Source organism: Suillus discolor, assembly GCF_016758755.1.
Source record: "Suillus discolor strain FC423 chromosome Unknown F5147scaffold_82, whole genome shotgun sequence".
NCBI lineage: Eukaryota > Fungi > Basidiomycota > Agaricomycetes > Boletales > Suillaceae > Suillus > Suillus discolor.
In genome coordinates, this window is record NW_024541329.1 from 105,020 (window position 1) to 128,141 (window position 23,122).

The 23,122-nt window shown below is 45.6% G+C and overlaps 6 protein-coding genes across 6 annotated transcripts; 2 read left to right on the forward strand and 4 right to left on the reverse strand.

Moving 5' to 3' along the window:
• Positions 1-328: 328 nt before the first annotated feature.
• On the forward strand, positions 329-2,748 carry F5147DRAFT_820813 (uncharacterized protein; the record flags this gene model as incomplete). Its single annotated transcript, XM_041443677.1, has 10 exons — positions 329-484; positions 551-759; positions 815-857; positions 910-939; positions 993-1,086; positions 1,205-1,214; positions 1,264-1,408; positions 1,464-1,595; positions 1,667-1,812; positions 1,869-2,748. The coding sequence occupies 10 exons, from the start codon at positions 329-331 to the stop codon at positions 2,410-2,412; spliced, it is 1,509 nt and encodes a 502-aa protein (XP_041287341.1). The 3' UTR covers positions 2,413-2,748.
• A 559-nt stretch (positions 2,749-3,307) lies between these two features.
• On the reverse strand, positions 3,308-3,744 carry F5147DRAFT_720433 (uncharacterized protein; the record flags this gene model as incomplete). Its single annotated transcript, XM_041438815.1, has 1 exon — positions 3,308-3,744. A coding segment is annotated over one exon (417 nt), but the record flags the coding sequence as incomplete, so codon positions are not given.
• A 2,134-nt stretch (positions 3,745-5,878) lies between these two features.
• Positions 5,879-9,087, reverse strand: F5147DRAFT_747869 (uncharacterized protein; the record flags this gene model as incomplete). Its single annotated transcript, XM_041439989.1, has 10 exons — positions 5,879-6,273; positions 6,320-6,530; positions 6,660-6,978; positions 7,028-7,166; positions 7,220-7,396; positions 7,448-7,842; positions 7,893-8,041; positions 8,088-8,253; positions 8,313-8,500; positions 8,551-9,087. The coding sequence occupies 10 exons, from the start codon at positions 9,085-9,087 to the stop codon at positions 5,879-5,881; spliced, it is 2,676 nt and encodes an 891-aa protein (XP_041287343.1).
• Positions 9,088-11,185: 2,098 nt separating this feature from the next.
• F5147DRAFT_779188 (uncharacterized protein) lies at positions 11,186-14,248 on the forward strand (the record flags this gene model as incomplete). Its single annotated transcript, XM_041442256.1, has 9 exons — positions 11,186-11,237; positions 11,298-11,478; positions 11,539-11,903; positions 11,983-12,056; positions 12,259-12,495; positions 12,554-13,038; positions 13,095-13,330; positions 13,381-14,188; positions 14,236-14,248. The coding sequence occupies 9 exons, from the start codon at positions 11,186-11,188 to the stop codon at positions 14,246-14,248; spliced, it is 2,451 nt and encodes an 816-aa protein (XP_041287344.1).
• A 1,400-nt stretch (positions 14,249-15,648) lies between these two features.
• Positions 15,649-18,107, reverse strand: F5147DRAFT_657310 (uncharacterized protein; the record flags this gene model as incomplete). The annotated part of the gene is made up of 8 exons (XM_041434252.1): positions 15,649-15,777; positions 15,985-16,242; positions 16,291-16,464; positions 16,531-16,625; positions 16,785-16,938; positions 17,141-17,410; positions 17,476-17,802; positions 17,901-18,107. The coding sequence occupies 8 exons, from the start codon at positions 18,105-18,107 to the stop codon at positions 15,649-15,651; spliced, it is 1,614 nt and encodes a 537-aa protein (XP_041287345.1).
• Positions 18,108-18,220: 113 nt separating this feature from the next.
• F5147DRAFT_585262 (uncharacterized protein) lies at positions 18,221-22,889 on the reverse strand (the record flags this gene model as incomplete). The annotated part of the gene is given in 8 exon segments (XM_041431854.1): positions 18,221-18,504; positions 18,565-18,766; positions 18,785-18,788; positions 20,164-20,841; positions 20,924-21,119; positions 21,195-21,589; positions 21,652-22,154; positions 22,212-22,889. The coding sequence occupies 8 exon segments, from the start codon at positions 22,887-22,889 to the stop codon at positions 18,221-18,223; spliced, it is 2,940 nt and encodes a 979-aa protein (XP_041287346.1).
• Between the last annotated feature and the right edge of the window lie 233 nt (positions 22,890-23,122).

Genomic DNA, 23,122 nt, shown 5'->3' on the forward strand with positions numbered 1-23,122 from the left:
TACTAACTCCCAGTCTAAGTCCTTGAAGTTGCCTGCGCCATTTCGCCGCATGGCTCAGCTATCACCACCTGCATGGTATGTGAGCATCCTTAAGGTATGACAGACACACCTATTCCAGTCTGTGGATGAAGCAATCAATGCTTCTGATCAAGCAATCGGTTCATGATCATGATTGTCGACTCAGATATGACGAAGAGATATGTTTGACTTAGAGAATTGAGCCGATACAAGGTGGGTCATGTGATTTCGGAGATTGAAATTTGCCTTTGTTGATCAGATTCTGATCACACGACTTCTTCTACTGATATCATTGCATCACATCTTAAGCATGCTGCACAAACGTCATTCCGGATCCCCCTCAGCTTCAGAGAGCGACACCAGCAGCGACTCTTCTATTTCCTCAATGGAACACTTGCAACCTCACCCTAAGAAGTCATCTAAAAAACGCGGGCGCAAATCTGATAAAGGTGACCTGAGAAGTAAAGTAAGTTTTCTATTCAAATTCCTTGCGCCGAGATCACTAATATAATCTATGATCAGGAAAACTAAGATCTCGAAAGAGAACAACTCCGAACTCGAAGTTCAAGAGGAGTATCTTGCGGCAGCACGTGCCATGGCACGTTGCACCGATCTATTTTGCAACGTGGAGAAACTCCTAAGGGTAGGTCTACTCCTACAGCAAGAGCAGGCCACAGAGAATGGAGAATTGGAAGAGTCGGAGGCCGAGCGCGAATCCCGTCAGAAAAGGCTTGCAAGTCTGTAAGTCCAAATTTTCATCTTGCAAAGTCTACACTAAGATGTCCATTTTTTTTAGTTCAACCAATACCCTCGATTGGTACAAGCAGCAACTATCAGCAGTTGCTTCAACTGCCTCCGGGACTCCGATCACTTATTACTGATCGTGTGAAGTCCAAGGAACTCACTCAGATCGCACGAAAGGTGAGTATATGCTGCTTATATGCGCATATACTGTGTACTGATATACTATTTAGATGACTGCTGTTATTAGTGGAACACGTTCGGACGATGCAACTCGCTTGAAGGTCCAAATCGGCCACTATGTGGCGCCTGAACCATTAAAAGAAGGTTTGAAGCCTACAATTTATAATGGCGGCTCACTGTCCAGGGCGCATATGGGCATCAATCACCCTGTGCTTGCTTCTTTTCTTTGTCTGATATCAGCACTCACTGATTTCAACCTGAGATCCCGCATTGTAAGTACTCGATTTATGACATCCGATCATCTGATGTTCTTTGACTTAGGGCCCGAAAATGGATGGAGATCGGATGTATTCGTATGACCTCAATCGACTTTCTGGTGTTTCTGTGGGCCAGAAATCCTCCTGGCAGCAGGTACGACAAGGATGCCATGCACGAGGGCCTGTTCCAGGGCTATCTCATTGAGCGTGTAAGTCTTTTAGTTGATTATATGCGTGTATCTTACTAATATTTTGTATTACTAGATAATGTGTCATATTTTTACAGGTCCGTCCACTGCATTAGGTGACGACTCACGCGCTACGTGTTCGTGCAACGCGTCCCTGCATGATATGACTACTGTCGAGGCAGAGCATATAGCATATGCTTGCGTTCAGGTGAGTTTTATTTTAATTGACGTACTTAACACAACTGACTTATTGTTGTCATATACTACTACTACTGCCAGGCACGCTTCGCCATCAGCAACAAGAACAAATGGTCTGAAGCGGACGGCGAATTCAACAACCGAGCCTTTTACTACAACATCATCGACTTCATTCGCGAGTGCGAGGACAGAGATTGGGCAGAGGGACTTCTCAAATGGTGGAACAGGTATGTTTTTATCTTCTCTCACATTTTACCTAACTAATCATTACTTTTGCCTTAAGGGCATTGTTTAAGAATGAAAACGGGCGCGAAGGTGGAACGACTATAACTGACGACAACGGACCAGGCAACGCGGCTGGCTCTTCCTCGGCTCCAATCAACAGCCTAGCCAAGATGCGAGCGCAGATGGCCGCTCGTGCCAGCACTGCCAAACAACCCGCAGCACCTGAACTCACTCCGACTATCCCAACACCGCCTCAAAGCTCTGTCACCCCGGAACCGGAACTCCCCCCACTGCCAATTGCTTCTGTCACCCCGCAACCGGAACTCCCCCCACCGCCAATCGTTCGATCTCCAAGGCTCATGCAGATGGCCCCCATCCCACCAAAATCACCTGCACTGAGTGAACTCACGCCAGATGATGTTCCATCTGACAACAATGAGGACCTGGAGGACGTCAGCACCAACAAAAAGAGGAAAAAGAAGGCACCGAAAACCAGCCGGGGTAAGACCAAGCACCGCGTGATAGAGGAATCCGATGATGAGGACCAGGAACTGGCCAAGCCAACCAAAGGTCGCACCAAACGCGCAGCACGCAGAAAATAGATGGTATCGGTATGTTCATTTTGCCTTATACTTACTATGTCATCACTCGATTTTCCTTGATCGGTTTTAGATTTTTCACTTCATCGCTCGTTCGGACTTGGCAGCCGCTTCTCGAATCACCGCATTTTCACACTGGACTTTGCCTCGTTGCACTCATATTCTCACGCTGGGACTTTTGGCGTTGTGCTCTTGTTACCTCCGACATTGCTTTCTATGTTATCTCTGGGTTCTCTCATTCAGTGATATCCTGCTAGTGCAGTAGGTTCCTTACATTGTAGCGCCTTACAATACATTGTACTATCATGATGATAATGAATATCTGACTTTAACTGAATATCTCTGTGTGATTTACAATGTCTGAATAATCTAATTGAGATAATAATATATTTGCCTGGAACACGTTGTACACGCTCAGTCCATTGGACATTTCAGGTTCCAAGTCTGCTCAGACATACTAAACCCTAACCCTGATATTATTGACAGTATTGATACCGTATATATATCTATGTACATCAGTGAACCCGTGAGGAAAGTAGATAGCAATAAATAACAATATATAGTACATAATCACAAGAACTAGCATAATTTTGCTATTGACAATCACATTGTTATGTTTGGCCTTATAGAGGAAAGACGCGTCCCTGATTATCATATAAAATTTTATGAAATGCCATAACGAAAGGGAGGTTCACAACTCCGAAGCATCAAATAATTGACATGAAAATATAAAGCTTTACAATGCTTTATCTAATTGCAAAATTTACATGATATCTGTCAGAATGATACTACCTGGAGTAAGTTAGACAGAACTACCGAAAGCGCCAGCATGACAGATTGCCTGCAACAACCTGCCATTTTGTCACCAGCACCAAATTATTCTCATCCTCAGCACTCATTTTGTGAAGCAAATTAATTTTATTTATATTTAAATACTACATATGTAGTTACAGGATAAAAAGAAAACAGGGAAAGATAGCGGAGAGATGAATGAAAGGAGGGACCAAGGCCAGGAAGGAGCCACGAGGAAAGGAAAGGGAAGGACCACCACGAACGGCCAGAGGAAGGAACCATAAGGAAAGGACGGACCACCACGAACGGCCAGGAAGGAACCACGAGGAAAGGAAGGGCCACCACGAACAGCCAGGAAGGAACCACGAGGAAAGGCCAGGGAGGAACCACCACGAACGGCCAAGGAGGTACCACAAGGAAAAGGCCCGAACGGCCAGGAAGGAACCACAAGGAAAGGCCAGGGAGGAACCACCACGAACAGCCAAGGAGGTACCACAAGGAAAAGGCCAGGGAGGGACCACCACAAATGGGAGGAACGAAGATGCTGAGTCAAGAGGTGGTGGTAGTAGCGGTGAAAGAAGGATTGAAAGGAACTTGCGTGAAAATTTCCGTCCTGCGCAAACAATGACAAATCAATTTCAACCACTTGCACTGGTCACATGATTTGAGGTTGTCCGAAAATTCTAAGGTAAAATTTGAGGCTAAGGTGATAGTCACGTGCATGATCTTGGATGACATTGTAATTCACGCAATATTTGAACCGATCTATATAGTTTTGTAAGTCAAACATAAATGAGGTAATATGATGTTGCTCAACAAACAGTACCTAATTACACTATCATACCTCGCTGGTTGAAACTCTCATAAGAATATAAATTAGGTTACAAGTGCTAACGGTTCTTTCCATGATAAAGTCTTATATCACTTGGTAGTTTAAAACATAAATGAAGGGATATGGTATGAGTCAACAAATATAACTTAACTATGCTATTGCATATTGATTGCTGCAACGGCGCAATGTTGTAATCTTGTTGCGAACTTCCCATGGTAAAATGAATTTTCAGATATTCATGGCTATGTACCGATAACTAATATTTATTGCCGTATACATAGGTATATTCAGCCGTAGCATAATGATATCATCTTATACTTCCCACAGCTACAAAATCAAGGACTCATGAATTCACTGATGTATTGTTAGGTCTAGTATGAGCAATTTTTGTGATGACAGTCTTTTGATTTATTCCCGCCCAATTACTCTTGTAATTTACACCGAAAGTTATACTCAATAGTTTCTTTGAATCAGGCATGCATATAGAATACTGGCGGCTGTTTCAAGCCATCACATGCAGGTGATTATAGTCATACTTCTGTTTTAAGCTACTCAAAAGAGATCAATTCACAAGCAGGATCCCACCCTCCCAGCGGCTCCACCTGCTTGTGTCCACCCCGAGCTAACACTCGGTCCAGCACAACCGTTAGACCACACAGCCGTACACGCTACATGTGCATCCAAATCTTGGCTTTACAGCTGGTGCCTTATTATTCCTATTGTAATCTGAATATGCGGTGCTGTCTATATATATTTCGACAGATATCAATCACAGGTTGAGACTGAGTCTGATACATCACCATCGCGTCGGTTCAGTGCGGTGCGTTTTCCATCAGATTCGAACCAATACTCACCACTGCCATTTGGCATCGTTATGATGTGATTGCTCGATGCATGAGGCAGAGAAAAAGAAGGAGTTTCAGACTCTGAAGAACAAATCGGAGCAGGGAGAAGTGTGATCGGAGGGGTAATTTGCGTTCAAGCTGTTCTCATTTTTCCATTTGGATCTCATGTCCTTATACCCACAGAATATGACCTTGTTTGAGCCTTCGAGTGCTGATCGGCTCATCGAGTATTATTGAGACAGCAGCTTCGATGGTCACATCATACCTAGGCATGTGTTAGATGGATGAAATCTCACTGATATTACTATGCAAGGGTAGCAATTATATTTCGAGAATGGCATAGCAGAAGAAAGTTGCTGAAATTATGAACAGTTTATTGAGAAACACTATTTCACAGCAACATCTACTTTATGTGATTCCCCTTTCTACTCGACATCGTGAGATAACCCTACTATCGCCTCCATCAATCACAGCAGTGATATCATCTTTCATTTCAGCAATAAAAGCGCGTGGTTTCTATCGTCCTTAATCCGCTACTTATTTACCCCCCGTTCTCGAACAGTATGACCCTAATCTCGAATGATCCCATTTGGTGGTCAAGCATCAATGCAGCTCGTATTAGCAGCTATTTTATAGGTTCATGGTGAACTAGTCGGGTCATGACAATGACGTTTGGACCTAGCCTTGGCTATGATTTCACCTGCTGCTGTCATTCTGATGTATTAAAACTGACCTTATCACAGAAACCGTGATACATAAACTCGATGGTGTGTCGCTGGTACTACAGCCTAGCGACCGCTGCCAATGATACATCATATCCCACTCGGCGTGATGTATCACTTCCAAGTTCCCGTTGATACATCATATCCCTCTCGGCTTCCCACTTGGCTTGATGTATCACATCCGAGTTCCTGTGTAATACATCACATCCGAAATCCCGTAGACGCTCAGCATTATCACATTGGCAATGATACATACGATACATTAGGTCAGTGATACATCAGATGTCAGTGCCCTCTTTGTCATCTGCAGGTGAGCCCTCTTTGTCGTCTGCAGGTGGGCCCTCTATGGTCAGTAATACATCAGCCGTCTCCGCAGTGTCATCTTCGTCGTCTGGAAGGAGCTGAGACTGTACAATTGAGGGAACAGCTACCCAAAGCTCTTGAACGTGCTTAACCATTGTGAGCCGTATATGAGCTTGCCGTGCTGCATATGCAAGACCCCCTTCCTGATGAGCAGGTTTCACAAAGATGGCTGCAGTTCCACGATCTTTCCACCATTTTGCCTGCCACTTAAAAAACTCAATGACCCTTCGCATTTCCTCGAGGAGCAGTAATACTTCTTTGGACCACCGTCCTTCGCGTGCACGTGCTTTGCACCATTCAATCCATAGACCTGGAACACAGTGAGATAATGTCAGATCACAATATAGGTCACATACAATCTTGCAGGCCTGCGTTGTCATTATCCAAGGCACCCAGCACCTTCCAGATCCATGATATGTCTCTCGTGCCCTCCGACTGACCAGGTCCGATATCACCTAATGTACGCAGGTCTGCAACATGCAGAACCCGTAATTTCCCCTCCCAAGCGACCTTACCCAGAATTGGACCGAGAACAATCAGCGCAGCATGAGCCATGTCGTATTTGAGCTTGCTTGCTGTTTTTCTCATATCCGCAACGTCTAACATGCTGCGAGCACGGGTCGATGCTCGTTATCCACAAATGTGAGTCCGTTTGAATGTCTTGAGATGAGATGAGAGGTGAATGCTCTGGCGCACTTTATTTAAGGCATCGTGTGCTTGAGCGAAGCAGAGGTCCCATTCGAGCTCTTGCAGCTTGCGGTCGCAGGAATATTCTGTACCTAGCGAGGAAGGGAGCCAGAGCAGTAAATTTTCTGGTCTGTCTGCATTGTTACTTGCCTCCCGCGTGAGTTCTGATGCTGAGCGAAGTAAGGAAACTGTAGGCATGTATAGTGTCTGGATTGTTGTCCACAATTCGATCTTGCGTAGGAGTGCGTTACTTCGGGTGCAAATCTTGGCTTTCTGGATTTCAGTGGCGTGAACTCCGAGTGTAGTGGCATCTGCGCATAGACGACGCCTAAAGCAGACATAAGCTTATGAGAGGGTCTCGTGAATTGTGGACTAACTGTTGGTCTTCTAGATCTAAGCCGGTAGAAATAAGTATGAACAGTGATACTTCGTCATGTAGAGATACATTTATGCCAGCTTGTAAGTCGTGAGCCTCATTCTCGGCCAGTTGAAGTCGAACGGTCATTTGTGTCATTGCTTGAGCGAGAATCAGAACAAGGACATGTGGAAGTACAGATACATTCACTCACGCGCTATGCGGCTCTCAAATGGGTTGGGCTGCGAACTATCATCTTCCCAAGCCTCAACTTCGGATTTCCATGCATTCAGGGACACATCATCTATCGTGCTCTGCAGCTCCGCTAGCTCGTCACCATGAATCTTGGCACTCCTCACAGATTCCTTCAGTTTGTGTAGTAGAACATGACCTGTTGCATTTTTAACACATACTAGCGGTAGCAGCGGTAAAAGAAACTTACTGAATGTCGTCACTTTTTTCCAGTTCCAATCGCCAAAATTATTGTCCAGGGTGTCGCGACGAGCCCCGGGACCCATCTCCTTAGTGCTGGTAGCCACCCTGTTCACGTTCACCCAACCTCTCTCTGGTGCCTCTCCATCTGTGCAACCGACACCCTTAGAGTAATTGAACAAAAAGTTTGTCTGGCAGGCGGGGATGTGTGCATTGATGTGGAACTTTGGCACGAAAAATCGCACTGTCTTGTTCTTGCGGTCGAACTGTAGCCTATCAGGCATTGAGGCCAAGCGTGCCCATAACTTTTTGTGCCATTGGCAGGCTATATCATAAGACAAATTAAGGACAGCTGCACCACTGCCAACGATGACGGAAAATACGAGATAATCCATATTTATGTATCTGTGTGAAAAGTCAGACTGGCGAGTCAATGAATCAAGTCCAATACTTACTTCTCCCCCTTTTGGAGATCGCCTACTCCACTTGCGAGCTTCATCTCGTGGCGAGCACAATCTATGGTCCCTACACCAGTCGCAGCAAGGCCTCTTGAAGACTTCGTGTCCGCCATATTGACTGCGTTATGACTAATGCACGCGCTTCGCTGAAAGAATATTGAGCACAATGACATCATTATGGTGAAATCGAACCTCTTGTGGCAGTGTGACTCGCTCAGCCAGGTAAGATTTGTAGTGTTTTTCTTCTACAAAATAAGATGACCCATTATTGAGGCTGGGGTCACGCTTGTCACTCGACACTGCTTTCCGTTTCAAACGAAAATTAGCATCAATCGAGAGAAAAAGTGCGTATACCCATCTGCAGTGAGTAGTAGTTAGTAGTAGGAAAATGTGTGAAGAAACAGATATTACTTTGACCTGGGCTCCGCCTTCTCCCATCCCTCTGGAAGGTTTATCCCTGGTTGCGGGCATGCAGGACAAAGGACGACGCAGTCACCTTCTTGTGTAGTACCAATGCCATTGGGGTGGTGTCCCCTCCCTGAGCGTTTGAGAAGTTTCAGGTTCCGCCACTCCCGCACCATGCGAAGGAACGCGGAATAACGATCCTACCGTGCTGGGGTAAGTTACACCTCATGGATATTGCAGTCATACATACCTTGATTGGTGTAATCCTGGTATTATCTGTGCGGCGGGAAAGACTATGGTAAAATTCATAAGGTGAAACTTTAGATTCAAATGAGAGTAAATGAAAAAACTCCATAACAGCAAATGTAGCGGCTGTTTGAGGTTTGGAGGACGTGGCAGAGAACCAGCGAGCACAGAGGAGTTGGATGTGATGGATCTGTGCCGTCTCGCAGCCACAGAAATCGAGGCCGATTTCATGGATCTCGTGGGCATCAACAACGGTAAAGTTGTCCCCATTCGCCCTCTGTTTGTTCAAACAGACCTCGCCAGGGTTGTGACCAAGTTGAATGCGGAGACCAAGGGACTTGAGTGAGACGCACTTGAAGAAGTCTTGCATCCATTCCTCTATTCGATGCAGTGGATTGCATCTATAACATTCAACCACGCAGCTCTGACAAACCATCTCTATCCCAAAACAGTCCCTGCACCTGTAAATGGGCAGGTCCTCGCCTCCGCAACGACATAGAGAGCAGGCTGCTTTGTTTCCACGACCTTCTAGCTGAATCATTTTGTCTAGATATGTTGAATGCTCTGTAAGCCACAATAACAATGGATTGTCCTAAGAGATATTATTATGAGTTGACGAACATCAATGCGAAAAAAACATACCCCTGGAGTCCGTTTCTTTTTAGATTTTTGAGAGGATGGTAGCTGGTCTGCCGATGGCAGCTCAAGCTGTGCTGTCTGGTCTATGTTGAGACTGGGAAGAGGCTCGTCCCAAAGGCTTGTGAAGTCAGGGGGCTCATTCTCATCAGACGAGAGTTCGGGCAATGAACGAGATACTGGAGATGAAGAAACGAATTGGGTGGATTGAAGGATGACCCCACCATCTCGAATTCCATAGACACGATGTTGTTGGTACTCAGTCTCCTCCTCCTGTACATCCACATATCGCACGAGCTTTGGACGCTTGCTTGGTCGGGGCATTGAATGTTAGCATGCGAAGAGAAGGGGATGGGCATCTTACCAGGCACTAACACCAGGCATGGTCATTCCAATGGAAACCTAAAGCCGCAACCAGTTTACCATTAAAGGGCATTGCCGAAGCTTCCAGGAGCTTCACCTTGCTTGCAAGGTCATATGCCAACCCGTTAATTCTGTGAATCGTCCACAACCGTCAACAACGGCAAGTACCGTTCCAAAAGCCGTCTATCTGGCTCTACTCAATCAGCTCAGACAGGTCATGTGATGTGAACGTCTCATTTGGTTCATGCCCTCTCACTGGTGCACCCATTGCTAGTAACACATCACACATGTAACACATGACTTCCCAAACATGTGGAAAGGCCAAATGTTCATATTCAGTATGTGTCCTAGTCGCTTCAGAGTTGCTCCCCTGCTCATCCCTGCCTCCCCTAGTTAATCGTGGTAGCCAGCGCGCTGCTCAATTTCATGTTGTCCCGAGTGCTGATATTCGCGATTCACCCTCTCGATCATCCACCCATCACCCTTCAGTGACCATTCTGGTCATTGCTCGTGGTATCTTTGTACATTCTGCCTCGCTCGCTCGTAAGTCAAACAAATAGCTGTCCTTGGTGTATCTGACGTCCGCAGGTGTCGTGCACTCCATCGCCTATGATCCCGCGGTCCACATTGTATGTGTGGAGGGTCTCACTCTTGCCGAGCTCTTGGCTAGTGATGCGAGGCTGACCTTGGCCATCAATCATTCGGAGGGTCACCTTGAAAATGTCTCTCATTACATGGACCCACAACTCAGCTCATCCTATACTTCTCTCCCATGACCCGACACTTTTGTCTGCATACACAACAGATGTTGCAGGATCGTGCGCAATCAGGTTAGCGATGCCTGTCAATGTTTGAGTGACTAACATAATCATCGCAAAATTTAGCTCGCACGTTTGAACTCTGTGGGATCATCGTACAAAGCATTGCTTGCTATGATGGATGGTGATTCTGTGTATATTATCCCATCCCCACTAGCCTCAAATATACTGCTTGTCCCATTAGTATGAAATCCGATATTATTCGGAAGCGCTCCCCAAGTGCATCTAACACGCCTGGCACTCCTTCCATTATGGAGGAGACAGTTTCAGAACGGGTTCTGGTGCAACAAGCACAGGTATTTCTTCATCTTCGCGGCACCTTGCTTTACACTTCCTCATTGTCGTGTCTCTCATGTTGTATTACTATTAATTTTACTGTTATTGCTCGTTCTAAACTGCTTGAAGCATACTGAGTTCATTGTGTGCAAGGAACAACAAAATAAGTAGCTGGAATGGGTGCAGTATTGTACGCACGGTTTGAATACAAGTGCTTCAGGACAAAATCCCTGATGACATGAGATGTGTTGATGATCCCCACATAATTTGTAGGGTTTTCATCCGACTGAAGTGGGTTTTCGTCTGATCAATTTCATTGGAGCATTCAAGTTACTAGTACATTGAATCATCCAGCTGTAATACAATGAGACCATGTTTGCGAAGTAGATACATTCTATATAAATACCAACTAAGACCCTTGCATGAAGGGACTTAACATTCATGTAGTAGCTATGAATTGGCACGAGTTATCGTCCGACCACACTCCAAAAGCAATCTGTACTTCTTTTCAACCAAAAGATCCCCAACCTCCCAACCAACACCATCATGGCACGTCCTCCCATTTACAAGACAGATCAGGCCAAACTAGAGGCATCTCGTGAAAGACGCTGACATCACTATGCAAAGTAAGTTATTATACATTTTATGGCCTCGCTAGTTCCTGACCAAGTAAATAAAAGAAACAGGGACAGTATACTGCAAAGGTGGCGAGAGCTTCGCATCATCAAGCCATCACAGGAGATATTGGAAATTCAAAAAGCTCTTGCCGAGGCCTTGGGCTATGAAGATGATGCTACTGCATCCGAGACGGAGGCAGACGATGATGAGAATGACCAACTGTATGTGTCGACATTGTATTTTATAAATAGATGAAATGAAGCATAATCAATGACCCACAGATTCAATCTCCCAGAGTGCCTCCTTGATATAAAAAACGTCAAGGACGAGATGCTGGCATTAGTCCCAGAACCCTGCGCATTTACGGAGGGCGTCCTCCTTCAATATGTCAAAAGCCTTCCGGATGATGGGAATGCCAAGGGTGATACCTTGATCGTCAACACTCCAAAACTTCAGGTTGAAGCCTTACTCCACCGTGCAATTTTTGCGCAGGACCAGATCATGAATTTCTGTGGAGTGTCAGCTGAGTCTCGCGCTGCTGAATCAGTCTCACATTACTTAAACACCGTGCTTGGTTATCTGGAGGACATTCAGTATTATTTGGACATTGAAGGGATTTCCGAGTTGACAATTGCCCACTCAATGGGTGAGTTAATGTATCAGAAGGGCATTCATCTCTAGATTTATGTATTTCTTGATTCATTCGGTTCATACTTGTAATGCAGAATACAGTTTGTTCATGCGAGATATCCACGCTGCCCTTAACGCACTTGAGGATCTTCGTACAGATGCCCGTGCTGTTCGAGATCAATGTCATATTTTTTAGTTAGATCAAAGGTCGATTGGCTTTGTCATGCAAGAACGCAAACACCGCATGACCTTCTGAAATAAAAAAATCTTTCTCATCCTATCCTTATGCACCAAAAGTTTACACCAACCTGCTAAAAAGTACACAACATATTAATAAAATATCTCCGAGAGTGCCGCTAACCTCATTTCAGATGGCTCCTCGACGATGGGCATCACCAGAGGAGGAGGAATTTGTGTACATGTTCTACGAGCAGTATCAACAGTGTCAAGCAAGGAGGGACTACAGTACCTTCTGGAAGCCCTTCTATGAGGCTTGGGGTGCCAAATTTCCCGAGTGGCTTGTTGTCTTTCCCGATATTCCTTTAGATGAAGATCTAAATGGGGAACAAAAGCAAATTGTTAGTAAAGTGTACGAAGAGCGGAAGCTGGTACGTACATCAGATACTTGCCTGCCGTCACCATATACTGACACGTTCCCGGCATTAGCAACTCATGCACAAGCTTCGTAATGACTGGGGTTCATCAAAGGCATTGTGCAAAGCAAAGAATAACAGAGAAAAAACTTGCGCAAGCTTGATCGCCAGTATCACAGCCCCACAGAGAGCCTGTGCTTTGCAATCCCACGAAGCCTATTCTAAGCTGTATTTTGCGACCCGCGGGAAGCCCACTGTAGATGCTGAGATGCAATGTCTTCAACATGTTGCAAATCTGGCGAAGTTAGGTAACAGAATGGACAAGAGGGGGGAAAAGGATATCAATGACACCACTGCTGACGATCCAACGAGTAGCTCCATGGAGAAAGGTCAGCTTCCCAAGAGGATTGCTGTCATAAAGCGAGTAACACGGGAATTATACGATCACGAGACCCCAGAAGTCAAAGCTGAAGTGGCAGCATATATCGAGCAGCTCAACGAGAAGAAAAGTCAGGACTCAGAGGCTGCGAAGACGGGGGAAGATATAGATCATCAAGTGTAACTCACCTTCCTCGAATGTCGATAACTTGACGGCAGCTGACTTTCATGTGCAGGACCATTGATCAGCTTGTCGACATCCTGGCAGAGTTCTTTCAAGAGCTTGAGCGACTCACAGGGTGGTCCTTCTCTGTCCTCATGGGTGGGCCCACACCTGCATTAGGAGGAAAGATTGATGTCAGCAGCTTCCATGTTGGATGTACCGAGATGGGGAACCTCTTTTCAGAAGCATATCCTCACTTCAATAGCACGATAATGAAACCTTGGGTAGAGTTTGTTAATCGCGCACATCGTAAGTGTGAAACTAACTTACCTCGCATATAAAACTGATGTTCTTCGCAGCAACTGCTGCAGCAAAAGGACTTCGGAAAGATGGTGGCGTAGAGTCGATGAATGACACCAAGACTGTCGGCGTCGAATCAATTGATCCGAGTCACACGGTTATGAATCACCATGTGACAAATACGTCGGAGCAGAATCCCGCAATGTCCGACTCATCCAACTTGGACACCACCGCCCTTCTTCCACCCCTTGATGAGTCAGACGAACTCAATATTCTCGCCGATGCCTTCTTAGCATCGCCCGAATATTCCCAACATCAAGCTTCAGCTTCATCTTCCAATACATATTCCTCCATCAATCCATATGATGATTTTTCTTGGATGCCGCTAGCATCACAGCCGTCAGCAGAAACCTCTGAACAGGGCAAGACATACGCACCTGGGCTCTTTCTACCCCAGCCTTCGCCTCAGCTACCCCAGCCTTCGCCTCAGCTACCCCAGCCTTCGCCTCAGCTATCCCAGCCTTCACCTCAGCTACCCCAGCCTTCGCCTCAGCTATCCCAGCCTTCACCTCAGACATGCCCTTCTACACTGCCATTCCCTCCCCTGTCAACCATGAACTCTACAAGTCCCACCGCAGTCAGCATCTTGATGCCGTCGCCTGTTGATCAATCTGTGGACTCGCCTGATGCAAGTCTTAGTGTCCCTCCTCCCCACACTTCCAAACGACGCAGACACCACGATAGCAACAAGAGTGAAATCTCTGATGCTCTGGTCGCTGGCCACTCTAAGCGGGTCCGCATGGGATCAAAGTGCAATGATATTGCGAATAGCATCGGGCAAGACACTACTAAGTTGGCTACCCAAAGGTGAGCCTTGTTTTGTTACAGAATCTGATCACTAACATGTTTAACAGGAAAAGGGCCTGACCTGATTAGATAGTTGTTGCATACAATGTATTCAATATGTAGCTTGTTTCAATGAATATCATTTCTTGTCATGCACGTAACATTTTGAGACCTCAAAACAAAAGGTTCAACACCAGCAACTGCGCATGAAGACTTAAGTTTCATGATACCAGGTGTGATGTATTAGCTATAATTGTGGTAGCGAGGTGATACATCACACCTCGGTACTTGAAAAAATGCTATGTACGCTGGGGTGTATGATTGCGGTAGCGAGGTGTGATACATCACACCTCGGTACTTGAAAAAAAAACTGCCAAGTACACTAGTACTGGAATGACATCATTGCGGTACTGAGGTGTGATACATCACACCTTGGTACTTGAAAAAAAAAATGCCATGTACGCTGGAGTAATACATCAGTGTGTCTGCAGCGCTGAGGATTCTTATTGATGTATCAGCCCTAGTACTCACATAATACAGCAACATTCACCCATCTCAGACGGACAGCCAAGTGTGACAATGTACCGTTGGGAACGGGCCATCCCATGTGGGCCCATGAACATAATTGTACCATGATATACGAGTGGGCTGGGTGAATGTGTGTACCCAAGACACACGGATGGGCTGAGGGTACATTATATAGACAGTGGTATAGGAATGTATTAGTATATAGGATATTATCAATGCTAATTCCTGTTTACATTGGAGACGAGTGGGCCGGCCGGATGTGTGTACCCAAGGTAAACGGATGGGCCGACCATATGAGTGGGCTGAGTGAATTTGTGTACCCGAAGCATACGGATGGGCCGAGAGCATTCAATATAGATAGTGATATAAGAATTTACTAGTATACATGACATTATGAATACCAAATCCTGTTTACGATGGAGACGAGTGGGCCGGCCGGATGTGTGTACCCAAGGTAAACGGATGGGCCAACCATATGAGTGGGCTGAGTGAATTGGTCTACCCGAGACATACGAATGGGCCGAGAGCATACATTATAAATAGTGATATAGGAATCTACTAGGATACATGACATTATGAATACCAAATCCTGTTTACGATGGAGACAAGTGGGCCGGCCGGATGTGTGTACCCAAGGTAAACGGATGGGCCGGGGTATATAGTATAGACTGGTACAGGAATCTACTCGAATAGCGAATCCGGTGTAAAATGGAAACGACCGAGCCGGACGAATAATATACACCGGAGATCCGGTCAGATTATCATCCGGCAGGTGCATCAATAATCTCACTGCCCTATGATCCGGTACAGGCAAATATACAATCCGGTAGGTGATAATCCGGTGTATCTGTCATCTCACAAGCCTGTCGTCCGGCACATCCACTATCATATGCTAAAAACATTGCACAAGTGAATATCAATCGGAGTAGACTAAAATATGAATCATCACTTGTCTAAACATCTTTCTTCTCAACCGGGTCACTGCGTTGTACATTGCCATATTTTGCATAGTCTGTCCTTGGAGTTCCAACAAAATTATGGATACTATCTCGCATGTACCATGCAGTGACAATCCGGCTACCCTGTTGAACATGCATGTGATGTCTGACAAGGCGACATGATGAGGCCAACATTGACCCGGAGTCATATAGAAACTTGATGCCGAGATTCATGAAATCCATTATGACCGGATGATAAACGCCTGTGGATGTCATAATATCAAATGCCTCTGGTCAACATTTCGGATCTCTATGAGGTGGTGACCAGCAATTGCAAATGACTGACACTACATTGAAGACAGATGCCCAATGTTTGAGATGATGGCACATGTCTTCTAACTGATACTGGGTCGCCCATTCACCGAGCCAGACTTGAGTTTTGATTCCAGCCCTATATAGATCTGGGTGCATGACCCAAAGTGCAGCAGAGACAAGGATACCGGACCTTTGAAGGGAGGTTGTGATATTGCGACCAGCATCACCTTTCAATGCAGCGGATACCTGAGGTGAGAAGCTGTCTTCCGGATCAAGTTTTGGGAAACCATGTTTCTACAATACTTTAGACTAGCAGCACCAATTGATGTGAACTGGACATACCTCTCTGCCTTGCTGAAACCAGGCGGGTGATATATTTATGCAACTGGGTGTGATCTTCCCATCCGGACTCGGATAGAAATTGGACTCATGGGTCCTCCATTCAGTAGCCTTCCTGGTGGTGATGCTATCGTTCAACAGATGTCCTATGGAATTCGTGGCGCATTGCATGTCTGTCTGTGAATATTGTCATATACATCAGGATGAGATGAAATAAAAAATGAATGTGGATATAAAACAAACCATTATCATGCCAGTCATGGCTCCGGGCAAATACCAGACAATTATTCTGCCTCCGGAATCAATGATGACACTCGGTGTTCTTAGGACAACCTGTTCTGCAGGAGGGAATTTGTCTAAAAGAGTTTGCTCTCATTTCTCACTTCGTCCTGGATTCATATTTTTCCAGAGATTCATTGTATCTAACCATGTCAATTTTGAGATGAACTGTTGGCAAGTTACTCGACCGGCACAGATATATATGCGAGAATGCATACCAGGATTGAAGTAAGCAACGGCCAGGACATTGGCAAGCTGCTCCAAAGCAATACAAGTGTCGACATCTAAAAGTCCAACACTCATTGGCTTTACCGGTTGTCGATGAATTTTGGACATGAAGGTGTCATAAACCAATTCACCGGCAAGGTAGGTCTGGTATAATGCCCAGTCCGGTGGAATTGTTGTCATGTGTTAGAGGAAATAAATGAGTGGTTAAAGTATGAGGAAAGACAAGAAGTGTTTGATGAATCCGTAACCGGGGATTTCGTTTTGAAAATTTACATTGCATTTTAATATACATGGGTATAACATATCTACTGAAGGCTTCCAGATGTCAAATTGGGCTTGACCGTACAGATGCACTGTCATCTGTATTCAACTGGTCCATGAGTGATTGTGAGGACGCCACGGCCCTAGTGAGTTCAGCAACCGGCCCAACTACTCCGGCCAACTTATCACTTGAACGTAAAAAGTTTGTCATCCTTCTCTGCAAAATTTCCAACAGCTCTCTACCGATTGTCGTCTGACGGCACTGCTCAAGAGATGCTGATCCGACCATTTCCGGTTGACGAACCGGGCCAAGTGTGAGCATATAAGGGAGGAGGTCGGTTTCCACATGATCCGGCTATTACAATGCAAGTAAGATTTAGTGAGAAACCAGTGAAGGAGGTCAAGATCTCATGGACTCACGAGTTCTGAAAAATGGCCCTCAACCAACTCCATCACATCTTGGACAGATGATTTTGGCAACATGTCTGGCACCCTGCAGGAGCCCAGGTTCTCCTTCCACCAGGCATTGAAGTAGTCTGGCATACGAGCAATGTCATATTGATCTGATGCGGCGGAATGGACAGAAAGAGGCAATGCTTTGATTTCCATGAGGACCTCATTCACATCCGGTTGCCGGTCCACCAATTTATGGACAACCAAAATTGCAATCACATCGTGGAGAAGTTTTGGAATGGTAGCGGAGCACCTGCTCAGGAAGGATATGTTGATGAATAGAGTTACAAAAGTCTATGTGACAGGCGACATTATTTGAGTGCAAGGGAAGAAGAATTGTCCGGTTGACTGGACAGCCGGACAGCTGGACAACCGGACAACTGGATGCTTACCTCCATTTCCCATTGCATGAGTGTGTAAAAATTTTCTGCATAACCGGGCATGGCTGTGGCAAAGCTCTTGTCAACATACAGGTGCATGGCCAACAAGCGAGAATTGGCGTAGAACAAAGCGCGAGAAATCTCTCCAGCGGTGATTTCACCATCCGAGTAGGCCACAATGATTTGATCAGAGGGAACCAGGGTGACGGCGTTGTTCATGGTGAGTGTATGACAATGATGTGATGGTGAGACTGACAAAGTTTGTTTTATTCCCACATTTTCAATACAACTACATATTAGCTAATCCGGGAACTATGTAACCGGTACTGGTACTACGATCTAACAACCAGTACTTCCAGCTGAGAGACCGGAATCACTTTTTGAAATGACTCCGCTGCATGTGCAGCCAGTTGTTGATATATGTGACATTGTCGGACAGCATAACACGCATGTCCGGTCAGCCCAGTGGAAGTGGCATTGTCTATGAGACTGAGCCATTGCTTGGCCTTGTAGGTAAAGAAATTGACAGACCACTGCATTTCATGTTTGACAAGAATGACCTCTTCATTCCAATGATCGCACAGGGCCTTTGTCTGGAGCCAATTGACTCTATAGACTGTTGTTGCAATATGTGAGACCGGATCACCCAATATCACCGGATGTGCTGGGTACTCACATTCTGTCATCCAGTCATTTCCGGATGTATCACCCTGAACATTGATTGACCAGAACCATGCGAGAGTAGTGTCCCTCTGACCACGTGCATTTGGATCTGCAACTGCAGCGTTTGCTTTCAGGTGTTCTTTCTTTAGTGGAAGATAGGATTTGATACAGTTTAGTGATCGTGCACTGCTGACGTCGGTGGAGTGTTGAACCGCCTACTGCTACGTTCTTACCCAGCTTCAATCTACTGATTATATTGTTTAACATGCCGGTATAACAGAACGACTCGGCCCTGTGGATCAAATACTATGTGTTTGCGCGCAGCACCCCCAGGCCAAAACTTTCTCCGACTCTCTTTAGCGATGCGATATGATTTACTCCACCCGCAGTAGACACGGGAACTTAGAATGGTTTTTCATGATGGAAGATCCCGTGGTGCGCAAATGAGTCGGGATGAATGATGAAAACAAGTTAGTCGCCGAAATCAGGATGTTCACTTTTTTCTTTGTTTTGAACGTTCCAACTTGCATTGTAGATTCTGGATCAGTTCAGTCTTTCCAGTGCGTGGCTGTGAGTCATAACAAAAACCCCTGCTTCAGAACAACCAAGTGATGAATGGGTGTTATACATATGATGCTTATGTTGGAAATAAAAGGTGATATAAACTGGTACGAATTTCATCGTCATTCGTTCACAAAGTTTGCCGCTCACTCACTCACATCCTCTAATAGTATGACCATAATCTCAAATGATCCCAGCTGGTGGCCACTCATCAATTCACATGTTCTTTTCAGCTATTTTATGGGTACGTACTAGTAGAGAGCCGGTCTGGTGACGATGGTGATATATCCTTCGCTGCATTTTCACAGTTGCTGTCTCGACTGGCGTAATATACGATTGGGGTGAGCAGGATTGTATGAAACAGTTATTGATATCCTGATGGTTCTCCAGCACTTGCATTTGGACAAGAGGTAGGTTGATGCCATCACCGGAACAACCATCTCTCTAAGGATGATTTCATAGGTCGAATTGATTTGGGTGAGCAGAGTCTCATGTTTAGAGAACAACATAAGATACTATCAATTCGCGACAGAGGCAATGCTGGTCCCTGATGACTGTCATGTATCTTGCTGTATGTAACTCGTGCTATAGGTGTGCTTAACAAGTTGAGCTGATGTGATAATATCCTAGGTGCGATACGTTGGAATGATATATGCTATGTATGTCCAGAAAGCTAAGATCTAGTATTGTGCTGATCGACCATCTCTCACCATCAGATTGAACATAGAGAGTGCATCTCTTCACATGCATTGTTTGTTGCTTCTGACCAGCAGCACGCAGTGGCTGTTCAGATAAGACCTCTGAAAGATGCAGTGAGCATTCCGTACTAATGTTTTCCCTTCCATACCCGTCTAATCAACTATCATGTAGGGGTGAGTGACATTCTTGGACAGCTTTCTGATCCATAATAATGATTGCTACAGTTGTGAGTTCCTTTGGAGCGTGTGATCCTCTGAAGCTTATCGCTGACCAGATGTCTCAGGCTATTACATGTACTTTGTGCTATATTGGACGCAGGAGGTCGTGATCAGGGAGTTTAGCTAGCTGCAACCGACATTTTGAATATATCCTGGCATTGAGATTGACTACCATTTCCACCAAGCGAACCTGAGTCCATGCCCTGGTGGAGGAGGCTTGTGACTTGGCTGACCAGATAGTATTCCGGAATATAACAGCTTTGTCTCCCAAATGAACTCTAATTGCATGAAGGGCGTCATTGGCCTGACCTTCACGAAGGGCAGTTTCTTCTTTCATGAGATCGGTGAGACCCAATTCATTGCATTTCACTATACCGAGGTTGGATGGCAAAGGTAAGAGTGTGAGCTCAGGTTGAAAGATGGAGCCATGATGTGTTTCCGGATCTGGATCTGGATTGTGATCGTCATTGAGATCGGAATAATCTTCATCCGGTAAATTATGAACCCTGTCTACCGGAGAATCCGGTTCATTGCCATCAACCGCAAATCCGAGATAGGTATGTGCCATCTCAAGAAAGCTTGTAATGCGATTTTGCAGCTTATCTCTGAGTCTGGCTACTGTCAACAATTGAATGTCTGTAGGATGCCTTCCGAGCCTTTTCACATCTCTAGAGAGAGAGAGAGAGATTTGGGATTCTTCTATGCTGAGACCAGTTGCAAGCCAAGTGGCTGCTCCTCGTCGACTGAGGGAATTGGTAGCCAGATGATCTGGGCGATTTTGAGCCTCCAGCAGGCGCAACTCCTGCTGCTTTCTAGTTGGAGCTGTAGATCATGCCATCCGGATAATAATCAGTATGTGATCGGGCCCGGATGAGTAGTAGTAGAATTTGACACTTGCCTTTTTCCAACTGGACCTCATAAATGTCCATGGCTGTTGGATCCTCCAGTCTGTTTGCCTGAGCAAGAGCCTCCTCTGCTTCCCAAAGAATTACCATGGCAGGCTGAACTGTCTCGTTAAGATTTTGGAATGAGAGTGCGCTCTCTGCAGCACCCTGAGCAGCCTCTTTAAACTTTCTGCAAAGAAATTTGGCTGAGGGGCAGGTCAGCCGGGAATGACTTATATGAGACCTGGACATATTTGTACATCCGGATATTGGCAACTCACTTATGCGAATCATCTTCATGAAGTTGGAATCATTCATCTGATAATCCAATACCTCCTTGCGATGAGGAGTTCCCATGCCCCTGGCTGACGGGGAGATTATGTTTAAAGATGCCCAGAGTGTTTCCATGATCTCTCCGTCTATCCTGCCGGTCCCATGGATAAAATTCGATGCATACCGGACATAGCAGCTGTCCTGATGGCCATGCACATGCCACAAACCTATTCCGGGAATGATATCCATGCCAATGGGGATGGACAGATACATGCTTGATGCGATCCGGTCCTTGAGAAACTTATTATACTGACAATTTATATCATAGAACATTATTGCTCGTGAGATTCCATCTGTATTGTAGTTGAGTGCTTGACTCAAGGCATAGTCCATGTTCATCTGCCTGATTATTTTCGAGATCAGTAAGACCGGAAATGCATGTAACCAGATGCAATGTCTATTTACCTTTCACCCTTCTGAAAATCCACCATGGAATGTGGGACAAAACATCCATGCCATGCACATGCACATCCTCCTATACCCATGGCCTCTAGCTTTTGTCGGGAGGCATTTGCTTGATTGACTGCGTGGTGATTGTTACAATCTGACTTTTGGACACGGTCTTGGGCAACAGCCAAATGACTCTTGTATCTTTCATCTCCGACCATGAATGCAAGACCATCCATCAATGATACTTCATCTGATGGATTCACCGGATGGAGGTGCTCGGCTTTAAAATTACCATCCATGACCAAAGTCCTGGTGAAGAGCCAGGAAGGGGTGTCGTCTGGCTGAGTGGCCGTACCGGTTGACCGGTCCAAATTTATCCCCGGTTGAGGACATGCCGGACAAAATAGGGCGAGGTCACCGGTCTTAGGCTCATCATTTTTATGGGCAAACCCATGCCACTTGTAGAGCTTACATTGACGCCATTGTCTGGCAGTCCTCATGAGCTCTCTGTAGCGATCCTGTAAATATTATTGTTCAATGACTGGCTGAAGTGCAGACAATGAAAACCGACTTACCGGAACCATCAATGGAAAGATGCTGGAGGTTAGCCTCCGGATCTTACTGTAATAATTCATGGCTGATGTACCACATTCAAGGTTGTCTAGCAGAAAGTCGTCCAAGACGGAGAATGTGAATGCAGTTTTTGGTCTGGTGAAGGATGCTGGAAATAAGCCTGCTTGAAAGAGCTGCATATCCCGGTCGAGAGCACCGGGGCAGTGGCAATACCATATGGATAGGGAGTGAACACCGGATTTGTCCACTATGGTTGTAGCCGGATGATCTGAGTCTGCGACAAGTGGAATGGAAGTTCCCTCCGGATAATCATTATGGTCTATATGTTCATCGGTATCTGACCATTCAAAGAGGTCTGATGAGTATTCAGTGCTGCTGGGACATGGAGTGCCATCATGAGCAAGGTGAATGTGCAGGCCGACTTTCATAAGTGAAGTTTCTTGAAAAAATGATCCGGTCCATTGACTGATGCGATGGAAAGGATGTCTTTGATGCTGGGTTCTGCAGCACTCTGTGCAAAACAGGGGCTCGTTGAAACACCCGTGGCATTTATAAACCCCATCCTTCTTGCAAACTTCACAAAGCCGGTCCAAGGGAGGGGATTCTCGGACCATGAGTAAATTTATGTAGTCCTTGAACTTGCGCTTCCATTGCCGGAGATATTCATTCTGACTCTGCATGATCCGGTCAGATGAAGACTGCAGATATCAGAAGAACTTCTGCTTGCCAGAGATTTTGGTAATTTAGGCTGAGGCATGTAGCCTTGGTCAAAGTCAAAGTCAGCACCGTCATAGAGCATCTGAGAGAACCCAGCTGTTTGCTTTGAGGGAGATTTTGTTGGTGACGATGTCACCGACTTTGCTTTCGGGGACCATGAATCTTTCACCCAAGATGACCTGGTTCCTCTGGAAGT